Below are 19,083 nucleotides of genomic sequence, written 5' to 3'. Positions count from 1 at the left end.
ATTTCTCTACAAGGTGTCCCTTTCTTCAGGACAAACGGGACCTGTTTCAAGTTGTTAAATACATGCGTGGGAGGCAGATGGGCATTTAACCGTGCTCTTCAGCAAAACAGAGGCTTGGGTTTTATAGGTGACCCATCACTAATGGCTGCTGTGGGCAGAGACAGGGCGTGTGTCTTGTTTGAACTGAGGTCTTATAACTTCATTTACCAAAGCTTGGGCAAGGGTGGGGTGGGGTGGGGAGTTGCACACTGAAGAATAACTTTTTTAAAAAACTGGAAATTTGAGAATCTTTTTTTAAAACTTTTTTAAATTATAGGGGCGCCTGGGTGGCTCAGTTGGTTAAGCGACTGCCTTCGGCTCAGGTCATGATTCTGGAGTCCCTGGATCGAGTCCCGCATCGGGCTCCCTCCTCGGCAGGGAGTCTGCTTCGTCCTCTGACCCTATCCCCTCTCATGTGTTCTCTCTCTCTCATTCTCTCTCTCTCAAATAAATAAAATAAAAAAAAAATCTTTAAAAAACTGGAAATTTGAGAATCTTTTTTTAAAACTTTTTAAAATTATAGTAAAATACACATAACATAAAATTTTCTGTTTTAGCCAGGCTTAAGTGTACAAGGTCAGTGGCATAAGGACATTCGCCTTGTTGAACACCCATCGCCACCATCCATCTCCAGAACTTTTTGAAAGGATTACTTTTTTTTTTAATAACATAGGATTGCACCTTTAAATAAAATTTTGCCAGCTTGTACAACTTTCTACCCCCAAAAGTATACAAAGATTTTTAGACAGCAGGAAAGAAGTTATCCCTACTAGAACGGCACATTTCTGTTATTCCCAGGTAAACAGTAAATGAAAGAGGGATATTTCGAGCCCACTGAGTTCTGGAACAACATCACAAGTGGAGGCTGTTTCATTTGGATTCTAGAGACTGGCTGGAAAAATTAACAGCAGCCTTCTAGGAAAGGCCTTGGGTATCTGGATTTCTGGAAGGAGGCAAGCTGGCGAGGAGGAAAATGATGAGCTCCATAACCGCTCCCCTGCCTCCCCTCTCGAGGCCTTGCCCCTCCCCACCCCACCCCACCCCTGCGGGCCCGTTGCCAAGCTCACCTGGTCGCTTTCAATGACAGCACGTGCCCACTCGTGGGCCTTGTACAGCTCATGCCGGCGGTCTGGCTTCTCCAGGAACCGAGGCTCCTTTTTGGCAGGGTCGTTGTCCCCAAAACAAGGAGACTGTGCTTTGGGGACAAGTTTTACATCATCAACAAAGATGAAAGGCTTGAATATGGACCTGGAGAGAAAGGAGGGGTGCTTCAGCTAAACTGAGCTTGAGGCTTGAGGACACCAGACTGTCCTTTCATTCAGCAAACACTGCCTGAGCCAGCTCATGGTGGGTGGTGGGTGGTGGGTGGTGGGTGGTGGGTGGGTGCCAAGACAGAGACACCACTTCATATTTTAGTAAATATTTTAGTAAAACTGTCATTTACCAGCTGCAAGTTCTTCTATTAACAGCAAGGAGACATCAAAACAGACTTGCTTTGTTCTGGGAAGACCATTTGAGAGGCCCCTTTCAGTTACGTAAAGTCAGGCAAACAGACACATAGTGTCCAGAGAAGAGGGTGCAGTGGGCCATCTATCGGCATTGAAAGAGGTCTGCCTTTCTCTACCACGGCTCGCTGGACAGTGGCCTCCTGGAATGGAACGCTCTGAGGCCCCATCTCTCTCTTTCTTTTTAGGTTCTACCTTTTTTGCAGATGCCACAAATGTTCCCAGAGTCCCCCGAGAGGACACACTGCAGAGAAACAGAAGCCCAGCTGTGTGAAAGAGGAGCTCTGGGCATAGGAGGTGACTAATGCAAGAACTCATTCAGCTCTCTGCCACGATGGTATACCTTCGGAAAAATGGCTGTGTGCGCACACACATCTGTGCATAGCTGGGCACATGTCCACACACACAAACACACACACACACACACACAGACCCCAACAGAGCCATGTTTCTAAAAAACGGCATCCGGGGATCCCAAGCCAACAGGGCACGCGGAGACCACAGCTGAGTGTAACATAAGGAGAGAGCCTCCTCCTCTCTGCACCCAGAGCAAACAGTGCCGGATGAAAGCAGCGCTCCCGGGCCCTGAGGGTGGGCCACGTCCGTTCAGCCGCACCGTGGGGCGGCGCCGCGATAACAAGAGGAGGGAGAAGACCCCACGCAGACTCCCATGGGTACTGCTGGGATTGGGGCTCTTTTCTCCCCCCTTAGCGGGCGCGCCTCGGCCACTCAGGTGGGATGCTGACCCCCGGGCCTGAGGGGGCTGGGCTGAGGGGACCACAGCAGCCGTGCCGTTGTGTGCCACACAAACACTTCCAGGTGCGCCGTGATCTGCAAGGAGCCAGGAACCGATGACCCGCACTACCCACACTGTGTCGTCGGACGGGAGACATCAGCATCGCCCTCGGGCCCCATCCCCATCCTGCCGAATCAGAATCTGCATGTGAACAAGGTCCCCCGGGGACTCCTGACACCCCAAGTCTAAGGAGCACAGCTGGGTTTCCCCAGCTATCCGAAGGCAGAGTGTTCCTGAAGGTAGAACATTCCTCGGAAACCTCTCATAAGCCAAAGTGGTGTAAGGCAAAGAAGCAATTACCATTTCCTAAAAGCAAAAATCCTCTTGGGATTTCTTGTGGTTAGTGAAAACAGGTACCGTACTAAGTCCCTCTCTCCTAAAAGCGAAGTGGGGTAAAGCAAACTTACGGATAGTGGGGGAAACCTGTAAGGAGAAGTGACCTCTTCGATTGGTTCCCTGAGGTTATCAAGGGAAGGAGGGCTCAGGAGAGGAAGGAAGAGCCTGAAGTCACTCTGTCAGACTGGGCTCCGGCTAAGGTAATGTGAATATTAAAAGCAGTGAGACCTTCATGCCTCCCGCTGGTAAAGTGGATGGCACTGATGAGGGATAGGTGCCAGGTACCCGGCTCTCGCAGGGGATGCGGACACTCACAGGAGACTAGACCCATCTCCTGGGAAGCACACAGCACGCCAGCTATTTCCACCAGGCCAAGGCCGCCCAAGGACCCGCCCCGCCCAGGATGGAGTGGGGCTACCCCGCACAGAGGGATCACAAACTGCCAATGGCCACCTCCTACAGTCTCTTGAACATACATCGGTCCTTTTCCCTTCTACTCAGTGTTGCATGGATGACCCTGAAGGTGAAAGCAATCGATGCAAAGCTTTAAAGGGTCTAAAGCAATTCTGATTATATAACGTTGAATTATCCAATGAGTCACGCGGTTGATTCTGCAGAAGGGCTGCTATGTGAGGGGGTCACTGGAAAAGGGTAACGGAAGGGGGAGAAGGAAACAGGAGGGAAATGGCAGGAGGAAGGAGAGTCCCGCACAGAGCCATCCAGAACTAACTGCCTCTGGGTCCTTCTGGTCTCTGACCTCACAGCAGACAAGCACCCCACCCTTCAGGGCTAACAGCACGCGGGGCTCTTGAAAAGTCCGTGTGCATCATACCGTCCACCAGCTGACATTCATCTGCAGCCTCCCCGGCCAACGCAGAGACCCTTCTGTGGGAGACGGGGCCGGGCACAGCCCGGAGCCTGTGCAGTGCACATCTCAGCTGCAGGGCCTGGGCTGGCCAGAAAGGGCCAGAGCCATGACTTCCATGGGCTAACACTGAGCGATGGGGCTGGCACAGGCTCGACCTCTGGCAGGGCTTTACTTGACCATGCCTCTCAGGGCCACTCTGGCATAGTGGCCCCGTGGGCGAGCACCATGGCTCTGGGTACCCCGAGGGGCACAGTCTGGGAGATCCCAGATCTGCCTGACTCATGACAGTGAGGCCCACTGGGACTGAGGATGGGCTGGGCTCAGGATGAGGGTGGGCGTCCCCTCTCTACTCTGACCAAACATGGGGACACTTGTGTTCCCTCTCTGTCCCTCATGACTAAAATGATCTCTAAGGTCCCTTCCAGCTTCTAAACCTGTTATTTAATTTCTCTTTGTATGTTGTGCAGCCCATGAACTTGTGAGTCTGACTTCAAGAAGTTCATGGTAAGCACAGTCGTGGTCTTCCACATCCAATATCCAAGATAATAGTGTAGTAGAAGTCAGAATACTCCATGTAACTTCAAACCCATTCCACACCCGCTGGAATGTGGAGGTTAGTTTAACATCATCAGTAAGGGTGTCTGGTGGCTTTCTTAAGACAAGAGGCGCCATATGTGTATCCTTCCCATCTATCGGTTTTCTTTTTTAAAATAAGTAGTAAATATGAGGAGGTTCCCATAATACTCTAAAGCAGCCAAAGCTCTCCACGGATTTTTTTTCCCAAAGTCTGTGAGGAAGCTGGCATCCTCAACTGCTAAAAACATGAGGCATAGATTTGTCAAGTGGTTAAAGGGAGATATTTTGAGATTGAATAAAAATTACTGCTCATGTCAAACTGCAATGATACTAATATTTATTTAAGTCAGAATGTGGGAATTATAACTCAGTCTTGATTATTTGTGCCTACGTATCCAAAAAAAGCAGAATGTGGATAACTCAGTGGTCCCCAAACCTTCTGATTTCTTGCCAAGCCTTACAGAAAATCACACTAAACTTCCAACTAGGTGAGGAGAATCTCTGCCATTTTCCCACACTTAAAGCTCAAAGGGTAGCTTCTTAAATGCCCCTTGATCAAATGTATGTTCACTAATGGCCCAGAAAGTAAATGACGTGACCAAGGTCACATGTCCAGCCAGTGGCAAAGCTGAAACTGCCACCGGGGTCATGAGGCACCACCCCTCCCAGGCCACCTGGACAGGGCAGGGCACACTTCGTCATACTGTGGAGCTCTGCCAGGCTGTCCCAGGGATGGCTCTGAGGCAGGACACAGCTGAGGGGGCTCCAGAAAGCCAGTTCTGCTCTGTCCTCGGTTTCGGAGAAGCCACCTACCCCGGAATTCGCTCCGGTCACTCAGCCCCTCCACAGTGTACTGTGACAGGAACACAAGATAATTGGCCCAGAAGGGGGGAGCCGCTTCCAGTGGCAAAGGGCAGCCCCGCAGCCTGGTTAATGAGGAGGTTTATAGCTGGCTAAGCTGCTCTGAAGGGACAATCCAGCCTCATGAGGGACAATTAAACAAAGGAAGCCATGAGCAACACAAAAGAAACCACATGACCACAGCCGTCAGCTCTCCCTGAGACAAATCTCAGGTCTAAGATGCAGTCTGATGACAGGAAACACAGCAGGGGCTTCCATGGTCTGGCTCAGAGGTCTGCAGAATGTTAGCCTTGGGTGACACTTGGAGCCAAAGCCAAGAAACACGCTCCCCTAGAGGCATCTTTGCCTTATCCGTCCTTTCTGTCTTCCAAAACCTCATGATAGATGCACTGAGCCAGTGTTAAAAAAAAAAAAAAAAATCTGTTTCCCTTTCAAAACACGATTACCATGAAAACCCCTACCATTTTATAGTGTATCATAATTTTCAAAGTGCTTGCATTCACTTCTCCTGGTACTCCTATTTATCCATTCATTTACCAGTAAATATGTGTTGAGTGATGACTGAGTAGCAGACACCTGCCCTGGGTGCTAAGGATACAGCAATGAACAAGGCCGGGCAAGAATTCCCATCCCATTTTACAGATGAGAAGACTAAGGCTCACAGCAGCTAAGTGCTTGGTGCACAGGCACGTTCCCAGTCAGTGGCAGATGGAGAACTACATTCAGATGTCCAAAGCTGAGGTCAGTTTTTCCCCACTACTTCTCACCATTATATATCCTTCTGTTGGGTTTTTATACACATTGTGCAGAAAAACAGAATAGTTTCTGTGCTTTGGGGTTTGGAATTTTTATTATCAGCGGCCAGCCAGCACTTCTGACCTCAAACATGGCTCTTTCTCACCGAAGGTGCAGACAGTCCCGTGGCGACTAAGCCAGGCTTATGCGGCGCCCTGGAGTCCCCGGCAGAGCCGCGGAGGGGAGTCAGGCACACGGCGGGGAGAAGCACAGGCTCCCGCTCAGATGAATCTGCTAAACTTTCAACCAAGCTCAGGAGAACCCAGAAGAGCCAGTTTTCTCTCAATTGCAGGTGTCCCTGTGCATGGGTCATTCTGGCTCTTCACTGCGAGTCACTGTAGTTACACAGTCACAACCACACCTGGCTGAGAGCAGGACCTACCAGTGAAGAGCCTTTCTGTTGAGAGGAAGAGCGAACTAGTACTTTCGGAGCATGACAAGCTTAGGGCTGGATCCAGATACTCTGGAAGGTTTTGAAGTCAAAATTGTAGGGTGGGAGAGAGACGGTGCTGGATGGATCTGGGATGAAACTGCGGGGGGTGGGGGGGTGGCTATTTTACACGGGGGCCTCAGCTCTGTGGCCGTCTGAGCCCTGCATGGCACCAGAGCTGTATTTACATAGGCTATGGAGGGTGTTCACCAACAAAGAGGTGCCACTGGTCGCTACATTTGAATTAACCAGATGAGACAGTCTCAGTTAATCCAATTTAGCCTCTCAAGCTTAGTACACCGGGAGAAGAGGAGGAAACGCATGTGCACGCACACGTGTGCACATACTCCAGGTCCCTTGCATCTCCCCTGCTCTTTGCCACTAGTTAAAGAAGGCCAAACACCGTATTTTCCTAGAACTTTCTATTTTCTATTTCCTAGGCTTAAGTACACAGCCTAAAACAATGAGAGAAATGGGTTAGGAAATAGCCTTCTAATATTTAAAATGGAAAATTTTTAAATTTTCTCCCCCTCCTGGTTGATCCATCCAGTACGTTGAGTATTTGTGGGCTTTCTCAGAGCTGGGGGCCTCTGGGTGATGTGCCGGTCGGACAACTGTATCTGAAGCAAATAAGCCCTGACCCACGATGTCTGCCAGTTTCTGTGGTGTAACCCATGGCAAGTTCCCAGTGTGATGTCACTGAACACAGGGGTTGGCAAGAGAGGCACATAATCAGCTCTCGCTGGCTCCAGCACCCTGCGGGACTCCGAATGTCACGGTCTCAAAGTGCTAAGGGGCCTCTCTACTCTTTCCCCTTCCAATTCTTCATGTCGCTGAAACTTTGGCAAGTGCCGGCTTCCACCAAGGAAATGGCTTACAAAGGTCAGAACCAGAGTGCTAACGCCAGTCGGTGTCACAACGTGGGTGACAGAGGCACCGGCTGACTCAGCAGAACATCAGTGTTACAGAATCTGCCTTCTCAGTAAAATTAACGAAAGGTCTTTTGCATCTCCCTGTATCTCTCAATCTCTGACTTCTGCATCTCCATCCAGCTCTCAAACTTGCACAGTACCTGGTGCATACTGGGAAGGAAGGAGAAAGAGAAAAAGAGAATGCGAGAACAAATTATTTCAAGAGAAGGATCTGTAATGAATGCAGTGAGCAAAGGGCAGAGACATGCTGAAGCAGACAGAGTAGTCAGATCATATCCTTTGGTTCCAAACATGAATTGGGAGGGATAAAGAACACAGTCTTGCTCTAGGATCATAATCTTCTGCAAGCCCCCTGCTCTGAAATGATTTCCTGAAATCATCTCTCTAATGTTTTTAGCGTCAGCAGAAGCCAGCTAAAATTTCCCCGGTTTACCACTTAAAAACCCAAGAGTAGGTAATTATGTTTCCTGCTGACAAAATACAAAATGTTAAACATGCCCAATTAGAGAGACACATGGAAATGTTCAATATGTGACAGTTCTCATGGTCACAGTAAGAAATGCCGCTCACTTAGCCCTGGAAGATAGAAATGAATGTCTTCCGGAAAGCCCTTAATCTTCTTTAAGGTCTTTTCAATTAATTTAACCATGAATAATTTTCTTTTAAAAATCACTTGACATTTTCCATATGCAACAGAAGGCTATTTCCCAGCCCAAGTTTAGAACTGTACGAGACCATGTACTTCAGTCTAGGAAATGGCATTCCTTATATCAGTGCCCTGGCCTCACAGAGCCCCGTCTTCTAAGCACAGTTGGAGCAGGTGCCTGAGACATCAGAAGCAAAAGGGGTGGTACAGGCCTTCTTTGGTGCAACCCACTCCCTCAAAGGCACCTGGTCCCCAATGAACATGTCCAAAGACATTGGCAGAGCATTCCCGTCACTTTAAAGTAGGGCTCTAAGTGCCCACATGTACCCCTGTGAGCCAGCAGAGTGTTCTCAAGACGCGGCTGATCCACCAGCGATGGGAGCATGCTGAGTCAGAGTCCACGAGGGCAAGCCCAGACGACAGGGGAGGACGAACCCCAGAGCTGGTGGACCACAAAGGGGGCGAGAGCGGGGCCATCCATGAGACCAAGCATCGAGCACTGGGAGATAAGATCAAGAGGAGGCAGCTGGGATCAAACAGGAGCACATCCTGGGAGGCTGGCTGGAACACCAGGAGCTGAGGCCAGCAGAGGGGCCATGCAAGGGTGGCTGGGCTCGTTTACTGGAGGAGTGGGGGGTGGAGGAGAGACGGAAACCTAATCTACAATAGGACACTGCTTCAGGGCTCTCTGCATTTGCGCATGTTCCCTCTACCAAAATGTCATTCCTGCTTTTTGTACCCAACAGACTCTTCCTCTTTCCAGAATGCCTGGCACTCAAGGGATCCTTCCTCCGTGAAGCTTGCTCCTTCATCATCTCCTCCAAGCCACCTGTTACCTTGTACATACTTCATCCCTAGTACCCAACAAGCATGATATTTGGTATATAGTAGGTGCCTAATAAGTTCTGTTGAATGAATAGATGAATGAAGGAAAAACTAATAGCTTATACTGAATTTAATAGTCAGGTCCTGCTGAAATTGATATTGGCAGTAGTTTATTTTTATTTTTTTTTAAAGATTTTTATTTATTTATTGAGAGAGAGAGAGAATGATAGAGAGAGAGCATGAGAGGCTGGAGGGTCAGAGGGAGAAGCAGACTCACTGCCGAGCAGGGAGCCTGATGCAGGACTCGATCCTGGGACTCCAGGATCATGACCTGAGCCAAAGGCAGTTGCTTAACCAACTGAGCCACCCAGGCGCCCGATATTGGCAGTAGTTTAAAGGTAAGGCTGAGAGGCGCCTGGGTGGCTCAGTCAGTTAAGTGTCTGACTCTTGATTTCAGCTCAGGTCATGACCTCAAGGTTGTGAGACAATGCTCCGCGTTGGGCTCTCTGCTGGGTATGGAGCCTGCCTAAGATTCTCTCTCTCCCCCTCTCCTGCTGCCCCTCCTCCCCACCCTACTTGCACACACGCTCTCTCTCGCTCTCTCTCTAAACATAAAAAAAGAAAAAAAAGAAAAGAAAAAGTAAGGCCAAAAGGTCAAGAGAGGTACTGGGCTTTCCCCTGAGTCATCTAAGAAACAGTCCCTAGCTAGACACCATCACTGTCTTATATTCCTGGAACAATAAGAGAAGAATAAATACGTTCGGCTGGAAGGAATGAAATTGAACAGCTACAGACTTCCTGGTAGCAGTCAAAGATTTGACACCCAATATCCAAACAGTGATAATGGTTTTCAGCCAATGGAACCCCTAAAAATTACCAGGGAAACTACTGGAATAGAAAGTCTTCTAGAGTTTTCCAGGCTGAGGATCAGTCTTAGTTGACAGATTCCTGAGCCCACCTTAAAGATTCTGACACAATAGGTTTGGGTCAAGGCACCTGTACTTTTCAAAAACTCCCCCAAGTGATTCTGATAATGAACAGAATCAGAAACCATTGGATGGTTGTGTCTAAGCCACTGACGATGTGACTTGTGGTATACGGGACTGAACACTACCAGGGAGAGGGACTGCTGTCTGCCTGGCAAATCAGAGATAGTCTTAATAAAGAGAAGTTAAACCTACTGTGTATTTACTTGGATTATCTCATTTAATCCTCCCAACAAGCATACAAAGTAGGAGCCAGTGATAACCTCATTGCACAGTCCAGACACTCAAGCTTACAGAGGTTAAGTAACTTACCAGCCACTAAGTGAGACACATGGAATTCAAAATCCTGGCAATTTATTCTAGAGGCTGTGTTCTTAAACACTGAACAATACAACCCCTTTGCTGAAGTATGTGGGCAGAAAGCAACCCCCTGAAACACAACGTCTTAAGGAAGCGGCCAATGCACTTGACATTGCTTCCATCTGCACGGCCTCTGGACCATTTTGTCCTCTAATTTATAGGAACTGACTGCTTTGATAAATCTTGGGCATTTCTGCATCTGTCTCACTGTGTGGTTATTTGTGTTTGCATCCCTCAAATATAGCACAACACCTGGCCCATGATATCAACTCAATACATATTTGCTGAATTTAAAACAATTTGATTCCATGAATGTCATAAAAATGATGTGACTAAGGGCACTTGGGTGGCTCAGTCAGTTAAGCGTCTGACTCTTGATCTCAGTGCGCGCGGATCTTGATCTCAAGGGGCATGAGTTTGAGCCCCGTGCTGGGCTCTATGCTGGGAAGGGAGCCTACTTAAAAAAAAAAAAAAAAATTGATGTGACTAAAGCCAAGAGCTTCCCTTAGTCAAAGTTCTTTGTGCTCATCGGCCACACTGACCACAACTGAACAATGTGACTTAGCTACAGAAGGGGACATACAGTAACATAGTATATACTTATTGGATGAGCTTTCAGGGGAAGCACATACTTTCTGCCAGCACAGCTGTGTCTCAGACAAACCTGGAAGGATCTGGGGTCCCAGTGAAGTAGTGAATGCATGGCGAGCTTCTGTTCTGAGGCAGAACAGACACTACGCTGGCTGTGGTAAGGAAAGACTCGGAGTCTACACAGACTCCACTGGCTTTGTCCCGCAAGATGTCGATCATAGTCTGCACAGTGATGCTTTCTGTAAAGAAAAAATAAAAAAGACAGAAAGAGAGAAGCTATAACAGTGGCAGGTTGTTAACCAAAATCCATTCATTCCTTTTCCATTTTAGTAACAGAACCCTTGAATGGATAGCTGGGAACATTAACTGCCCAGCTACAGACTACATTTCCCAGCTTCCCTTGCGGCTACGTGTGGCCACATGACAAATCTTGACCAATGGGAGATGAAATGATATGTGCAACTTTCTCGTCACCCCCATAAAAAGGACAGTTTGCCCTTCACCTTTCCCTTCCTCTTGCTGCTGCCGAGGACATGCCTGCAAGTGGACCACAGAGGGAAATTCTGTGTTCAAGCAGAATAACCCACCAGCCCTGGACTATCCATATACATCTAGACTGTAACATGGGAGAAAAATAAGCTTCCATTGTCTTTAAGCCATATTATTTTGGAGTGTCTTTGTTGGAGCACTTAGCAATTCCTCAACAAAGGCAGTACGCAATAGAATGATATCCATAGGAAAGTACATGCAATCTATGCACACCACTAAGCAAGCTCTCTTGTACACTCTTGCTGGTTAGAGTTAATACGATATTTGGAGAATGGCCTCTGCAATGGCAGAGATTCACACAGAGAAGTATTTAGAATATTCAGAGCCATTATGACTATTGGCTCTGACTTCAATTAAACGTGTCAACAATTCCTTAACTACACAGGACCCCAGCTTTACATTTTCTCTCTCTGATTATAATTCATTAAAACACTATTCTTACGGTCTGTGTTCAGAAAGATGGAATCAAAGCATCACATAGGGAAAAGGTGTCTTAAACTTCACTAACACAACTCAAATCCTTTTTGTAAGTTTCTATTTATAATATGTCATACCTAAAAATATTAGCTATAAAAGCCTTGATTTCTTCAACTACCTAGTGTTCAAATGTTCTCATTGTCTCATAAATGAGTTTATTGATTTAAATCAGGATCCAATAGGTTAATAATGTCTCAAATCTCCCCTAATCTCTGCCTCTCGCTTTACTTCCTTGCATTTTATTTGTTGGGCCGTTTCTCCTATAGAATTTCCCACAGTCTGAACTTTGCAGATGGCACTCCCTGGTGTTTCATTTAATGTTCCCCCATCCTCTGTATTTCCTGTAAACTAGTAGCTAGATCCAGAGGCTTCATCAGATTTAGGTTTGATGTTTTGGTGGGACTATGTCACATCTGGTATTATATACTTTTATCAAGCTAGTTTTCTTTTTAACTCTTAGGGTTTTTTTTTTTCAGCTCTCATTTTAAAATGGATACTTTCTTACCTTCCTACCCTGAATCCATTAATTAAGCTCCAGGGCAAAAGTCCTTGAAGTGTTCTTCTGTATTAAGTGTCAGCAAACTTTTTCTTAAAGAACCAGATAGTAAATATTTCAGGCTTAGGGGCCACACCATCCCTGTTGTAACTCACTGTGAAACTGTGCTCCTATAACATGGAAACACCCATAGACAATTCCTAAATAAGTGTGTATGGCTGTGTTCCAATAAAATTCTGGCTGCCAACGGGTCATAGTCTGCCAACCCCCGTTCTGAATGATTACAGGTTTAACTTACAAAAGACAAAACACAAATATCACTGGCAAATATAACATGTGGCCACAGTGGCTTCTTTGGAAGGGTTTCCACTCAGACACCAAAGTAACAAGCTATCCAGTCACCACATTTACCTCAATTTGGATTCTGATTGAGTCAATAACTGGAGGGAAGACAGAGGGTTTGGGAAGAGAATTCAGGTCAACAGTTCAACTCAATACATGTTCACGGAGCAAAAGACTATATAATGGGCACCACAAGGGGATCCCACGATGAATAAAGGACAGCGCCCCACCCTCAAGGCCCAGCAAGCTAATGAGAGAGGTAAACACAGAAGACAATAAGTCAAATATACAAAGGCTGAGGTAGAAGGAAGCCTGCAATAAGTATCATAAAGACACCGATGTTTAAAGGCAAAATAATGTCAGAAGGAGAAGAACCTTCAATGGATAAGGAAGCGTCCTACAACAAGAGATACATGTCGTCACCCTGCCAGCTCCTCAGGGGCGTCAACACAGGTTGGTCTCTATGTACAGGGTCTATTGTCATCTCCTCCTCTTTGCTCACCCTCCTAAGATCAGACAAGTTCTCTGAAATAGCTACAAGACAACAGGTATGAGAGGGAGAATCATAAGGGATATGCAAACTCACCTTCTTTCTTGTCTATGCTGTCTTTGCCTGCACAGTGGTCTAGATGGTCATCAGCTGAAGAAAAAACTTGAGAAAAATTGAACTCATCCTCTCCCGTCCACCAGCCTTGACTCTGAGCATAACTCCTGAGTTCAGGGTGCTCTGCATCGATCTTAGTGGTGAGTGAAAGCTGATTGCAAATGCACTTCACTCCCTCTGTAGAGAGTACAAAGCCCCGTTAGTTGGAAATGTGCTTAGAAAGACTTAGTCAAGAAATGGAAATTTACAGGGAATCCCTTCTCTGCAATTCAACTTTAACTACAGAGAGGAATCGATTCTATTTTTGAAGACAGAAACACACAATCCTTGGTCCTCTTTTAAGGAGACCTCCCAGAAGGTTTGACCAGTCCTGACAGGGCATTACCACATTTTAAATGAGCAATGGTCACTTGATCTACAATTCACATTCAAAAGGAAATATGTGAAGCCCTCATTATGGCTAAATAAGCCCCGAGCATTTATTACTTACAAGAGAAGCGAACGGTTTCTTGAAAGAGACATGGCACGACTAACAAGACTTATGAATGTCACAACTGTAGAGTTCTCCTCCCCAATTCAGCCTTCCTCCACTTGAAGGAACACTCTACACCACCACCCTCTGCCCAAATACATCATCTTTGGAAAATACAAATATGAATACTTCTTCATTCAGCTTTTTTTTTCGAGCCCCAACATTTAGAAAAACACAATGGCACTGAGAATGAGTGCTTCTAAAAGACTGGAATGCACCTGTCAATATATCAATATACATGTCTCTGAGTCTATCAGGGGTGTGTGTGTGTGTGTGTGTGTGTGTGTGTATGTGTCCATGTATATAAGCATGGAAACTCTACGGGAATATTTTTCTCATAAAAATATAAGTATGACTAAAGAAGTCTAGAATCAGAAACACCTGCACTCAGAGCACACTGGGCTTGATGGAGGAGGGTGAGGCCAGAACTTCTTGCTCTGGCTCCTCCCAAGCCTCAGCCGCAAATACCCTGAGGACGACTTGGCCTTCAAGCTCCCAGATGTTGTCTAGAACACTAAGAAGTTATGAGTTGTAGTTCAAAAAGGCCCTCCATATTTGCTGCTTCCAGGGAGCATGCTGATCTTCTAAATTCTTGGAGAATGAAGTGGAGAGCTCAAACCACAAGCTGCAATAAAGCCATTACTGCTGAAAACCAGTTCCTAGAGACAAGGCCAGTACTGGACTGAGTTCTTCCAGTATGTTCTACTTCACTGACTCATTCTTCCAAAACAAGTATTCCTAGCGGATGGGCATTGGCCCTCTGCCATTCATCTTCTCAGAGGACAACACAAGAAGAAAACTACTTTAAAAAATTAAAAATAGGGCGCCTAGGTGGCTCAGTTGGTTGGGCGACTGCCTTCGGCTCAGGTCGTGATCCTGGAGTCCCGGGATCGAGTCCCGCATCGGGCTCCCTGCTCAGCGGGGAGTCTGCTTCTCCCTCTGACCCTCCTCCCTCTCATGCTCTCTGTCTCTCATTCTCTCTGTCTCAAATAAATAAATAAAATCTTTAAAAAAAAAAAAAAGAGTATACTACTTTCTTTTCTTATCACAAAGACAAAATATTCTAGAGGCGGGGCACGTGGGAGGTTCAGTAGTTAAGCGTCTGCCTTCCGCTCAGGTCATGATCCTGGAGTCCCGGGATCGAGTCCCGCATCAGGCTCGGCGGGGAGTCTGCTTCTCCCTCTGACTTTCCCCCCTCTCATGCTCTCTCTCATTCTCTCTCTCGCAAATAAATAAAATCTTAAAAAAAAAATTAAAAATAAAAAGTAGCTTTGGCCTAAATAAGTGATTTTGGCATTCTTCACACGAAGCTATCAAAAAAGTCTTGTGAACAACTCCACAGACAATATTTTCCTCAAGGGCTGATTTATAGTAGACGTTTGCTTTCGGGCATGTGAGCACTCAGGGGCCAGACTCACGAAATCCTACTGCTATCACACTGCTGTGGGGGGCGAAGACATGAAATCAATGAGGCCGAGGAATGGCTGGGGTTTTATGTCAATAGTTGGTGAAAGACAACACGCATTTTGAGGAGATGGATTTTCTTAAGCTATATCTTGAAGGGAAGCTAAGCTTTTGAAAGGCAGGTATAGATCATAAAGTTTTAAGTTCTACTGAAAAGCAACCTATGACGGCCTTATCCGCATGGACCACTAGCCCTCTTGATGGAACCATTTGATAGTAAGGCTTCGTCCTAGGAGGACGTTTTTGGGAAAGGAGTTTGAAGCTCTTGCGCGGCAGGAGGCTTGGTGACCCGGCGGCCCACCCGGGCCCCAGCAGTCCTGAGGGCACACGTGGGTGGACGCTGGGCACGCGGCGGCGCAGAAACTCTCCACGATCGTTGCAAGGGCGCCCTTGTGAGAATGCGGAGAAGCTGCCCTCCTCCAGGCAAGCACCGCAAGCCAGCCTCGTTCGGGACCCAACATACCCGTCGTCTGCCGCAACCCTGATCACCGCACTGACTTAGGCCACAGAAAACAACGGGCTTGATTCTCAACTATTGCAGTAGATCTTCTGCTTCTACCTCAGGTGCGACTTGGTTCCAATCCCCCCTAAGGCAGAGATGGAAAACAGGTTTCATCCCTAGCATCGATTCTGAGCAACTGGAAGAGACTGCCTTGCAAATTCAGTCGAGAAAAATACAGAGGCCAAGTATAGGTCCCATACGGGAGAGTGTTATGAACGGCCAGCTGTGTCTGCCACGAACACAGGCGGGGAGAAACGGCAGCGCCCGGTCCATGTGCTTGTCATTCAGTCCTAAGGAATGTCAGCGGGGCTTCACTGGCCAATGCGCTCCTAGAACGCCTTAGTCCTCTCGGAAACCCTCTAGCCCATTCTGGGACGCCAGCCGCTCCCCGATATGAGGGTGCTAAGTGATGAGACAGGACAACCACAGCCCCCTCTAACATGTCCTCCCTCAGAACCGTCTCAGAACAAATGCTACAGGGAGCACGGAGCAACCACTGAATGGGTACTCCACCCTTCCGAGTGCATTCCCTAGTCCTCTGCTTTTCTAGAAACACTGTCTCACAGAGAAATGAGCTTGTCGGCCCAGAGGCAGTCAATGGTCCCCACACGGATCCAAATTCCTCTTTCGGAGGAACATTCCAAGCACAAGGAGCTACGGGGCTGGGGGTGACGAGGGGCAGCTCCCTGTCGTAGTGGTTCGTTGACTGAATGGAACGGGAAAAATCACCATTCCTTTGGCCAAGTCAGAGTAGCCATTTAGGTCACGAAACTGCTGGTACTCAAAATTGGGTCCTGCCCAGAAAGCAAAGACAAAATAAGAGATGTCAAGGGTGTGTCTCCCAAGGGCTGACATCCCCGCGCCCCAGGTTTCTCCCTAGAAGCAGAGCCCAGAAGACAAGGTCGGGCACAGAGAGGGTGTGGGTCAGCGGCGGGATTCCTACGCGCCCGGGCAGCACCCGCCTCGGCCGCCACACCCACGCGGGCTCACCTGTGATCTGCTCGGCAGCCCAGTACTTCCCCACGGTCTCCAGCACCCAGGCCTCCTCACGATCCACGATCAGATACGCGCTTTGGAAGCTGTGGCAGGAGTCTGCGTCTTCATAGTAATTCCCACCTTGCCCGTGTTCTTGCAACAAGGCGACGATGACATCTAAGGCTCCTTTAGCTGTCGTTCCTCTTTCTAAGCCAAGCCTGGAGCAAGAAAACCGGAGGTATACCTCAGTCCCTTCCTACCATGTGCTTTTTGCCACGCCAACCAAAGACTGGGACGAAGCCGAGGGACAAAGCGCGCCAACACGCGTCAACACGTTCGGTCCGCGGGCCGAGACGCAGATCACGCCGCTTGAACGCAGAATACATCTCTCCCACGTTCGGCTCAAAACCATGGGGGTGTTTTCTGTCTTTGGGCACCCCCCTCCCACACAGACGGAAGAGTCAGGAACCCAGCGGCTTCTCCCTCGTGAAGGGCAGCTCGCCTGCCCTCTCTGTTCCTTTTCTAACTCTGGCTCCCTTGGCACTGGCCAGCTCAGCTCCAGCCTTATCAAGACCCCCTTTCTGGGGCTTATCCTCCCTCCTGCCTCTGGGCAAAAGGAAATCTCAGACGCCAGGTATGTGGGTTGGTAATAAAAGTGTTCCATAGCCAGCCACTGTCCTCGGTGCATATAATTTACTCAGAGATCTCACTAGGAATGGGTGCCTGGTTGGGACATCCGTGCTTTTCAACATGTCTCTCCTCCGACCTATCAGCCTCCCTCTACTGCTGTGGCTTACAGCTTCACTTATCAAAAAGTACATCCTTCTTCTGAAGTGACACAGCAGTCTCCTCCCAGCCTTCCAATTAGTTGGCCCCCTAAAGAGGGCACAGATATTGCCCTCTGCTCGACCCTGGGCGAGTTGTGTACTATATTTGAACTCAAATTTATGTCACCTGTAAGTACCTACATCATCAGGTTGCTCTGAGGACAGGTTTATGAGATAATGAATGTGAAAATATAAGCACAACTGCCCAGGCCCACGTAGGTGGTGGGTACGTTCGAGAGGCAGCCCCCTCTGGCAGAAAAACAGTGACTCAGAGAGAGAGAGAGGGAGCCAGCTTCCAATTCTGGCTGTGCCACCCACTGGCAGCATGACCGTCGGTAACCTAACCTTTCTGAAACCTGATTTTTTCATTTGTCAAGTCAAAAAGGCAGTACGTCCCTCTCAGGCTGATTCGAAAGAGGATGGCACATGATACGTGCTTAGCACACGTCCATGTATCCATCTCTTCCTCCACATTATAATTCTGGGGCCAGGAGCACAAGAACTTCGGAGCAGAGGCAGCGGTGCCTGCTAAGATGGTCGTTGTCAGCCAGTTCTCGGGGAATTGACAACAGACCAATCGTTACTAAAATTCACCCGGCTTGATTCTTTTTGAAGAGACTTTCCCCGTGCTGCCAGGGAGAGGAAAAGATTATGCTATAGACGTATTCTTGTAACAGGCTTATTTTCGTAGTCAGATCATTATATATCAATTCATTGGGCATTTCTCAATTTTAGTTTATTTAGGAAGACTTGGTGACAAACCCACTGATTTGGAAAGCTGAACCCTAAGACCTTAGGAGAGTGATAAAAAATAAACTCATGAGAAGATCGGATTAAGTAGACTTTTCTGTTGGTCAGTGTCGTCTTCTCCAAAGAGGAATAGCAGAAGCAAGCACTCATCCGATCTTGAAGATCCAGAGCAAAGAAGTGTGCTATGAGCACCTCTACAGGTCTGCCCAAGCTGTGCCCCCTTCCTCCCTCCACAGGTCCCTGGGAGCCTCTGGTCACATTGCCCCATGCATGCATTCCAAGCAGAAGCCTGTCCCCAGGGCTTCCGTAGGGCTCCCGATTTGGCCATGCAAACATGTGCTAGGAGCATGTGCTACCTAGCCAGGGGCACCCCGCCTTTGGAAGCTGTGACTTCTTTTGTGCAGTGTCTAGCTCACTGTCCCGCTGTTCCGCCTGCCGCGTTCCACCCTGAGACGCCCAGTACATGCACTTGCCCTCCCACGCTGACTTCTGTGCCCTCCACGCACAACATCTGCAAGCAGGACCTCGACACTCATCCACAGACACGACTCTGATCTCACTCTCCTACCCCCGGGCTGGGACCACAGGAAACAATACGCCTTTGTCCACCCGGCCCCTCCCACCTCGCCTCGGTGCCATGGGGCGAGGACAGGACAGCCTGCTCCACAGACTGAGAACAGCAGCGGGGTTCCATGCTGTCCGGCCCCGACGGGGGGCAGAGGTGCTAGGGCTACAGCAGTCTAGGGTCATAAGTCACCCGATGTCAAGACGTCTGTTCCAAAGCCTTTCACAGTGGTCTGGCCTCTTAGATGGGGCAGATTCATGCGATTCAAAACCAGAACAGCATCTTTCTGGCCCCCATGCCTACTTCCACACTGGCTGCTTCACCTCATTATGGGCATGACCAGGGCAGGCAAAGGGATGAAATTTACTGGGCCAAGGTTAGAGTCTCGCTCTGACATCTACCTTCGGTACAATTCAGATCCTTCAAAAGTGTGTGCTTGGTCCAGGTTTTTCTG

The 19,083-nt window shown here is 48.1% G+C and overlaps 1 protein-coding gene across 2 annotated transcripts in view; it reads right to left on the bottom strand.

The window, feature by feature from the left end:
- SCRN1 (secernin 1) overlaps positions 1–19,083 on the bottom strand; it is a 79,424-nt gene that overhangs the window by 4,258 nt on the left and 56,083 nt on the right. For both annotated transcript variants that reach the window (XM_064575106.1, XM_064575105.1), the window contains 4 exons: positions 16,503–16,705; positions 12,997–13,191; positions 10,620–10,785; positions 1,107–1,287 (listed from right to left, as the gene is read on the bottom strand). In XM_064575106.1, the coding sequence (XP_064431176.1) occupies positions 1,107–1,287; positions 10,620–10,785; positions 12,997–13,191; positions 16,503–16,705 (745 nt within the window). The remainder of the gene's footprint in view (positions 1–1,106; positions 1,288–10,619; positions 10,786–12,996; positions 13,192–16,502; positions 16,706–19,083) is intronic.

This window comes from Mirounga angustirostris, unplaced genomic scaffold (assembly GCF_029215605.1).
Source record: "Mirounga angustirostris isolate CCGP_5_RB_7025 unplaced genomic scaffold, mMirAng1.0.hap1 SCAF_12, whole genome shotgun sequence".
NCBI classification, from domain to species: Eukaryota; Metazoa; Chordata; class Mammalia; order Carnivora; family Phocidae; genus Mirounga; species Mirounga angustirostris.
The sequence above is the reverse complement of the archived record's forward strand: the minus strand, read 5'-3'. Positions and strand labels throughout refer to the sequence as shown.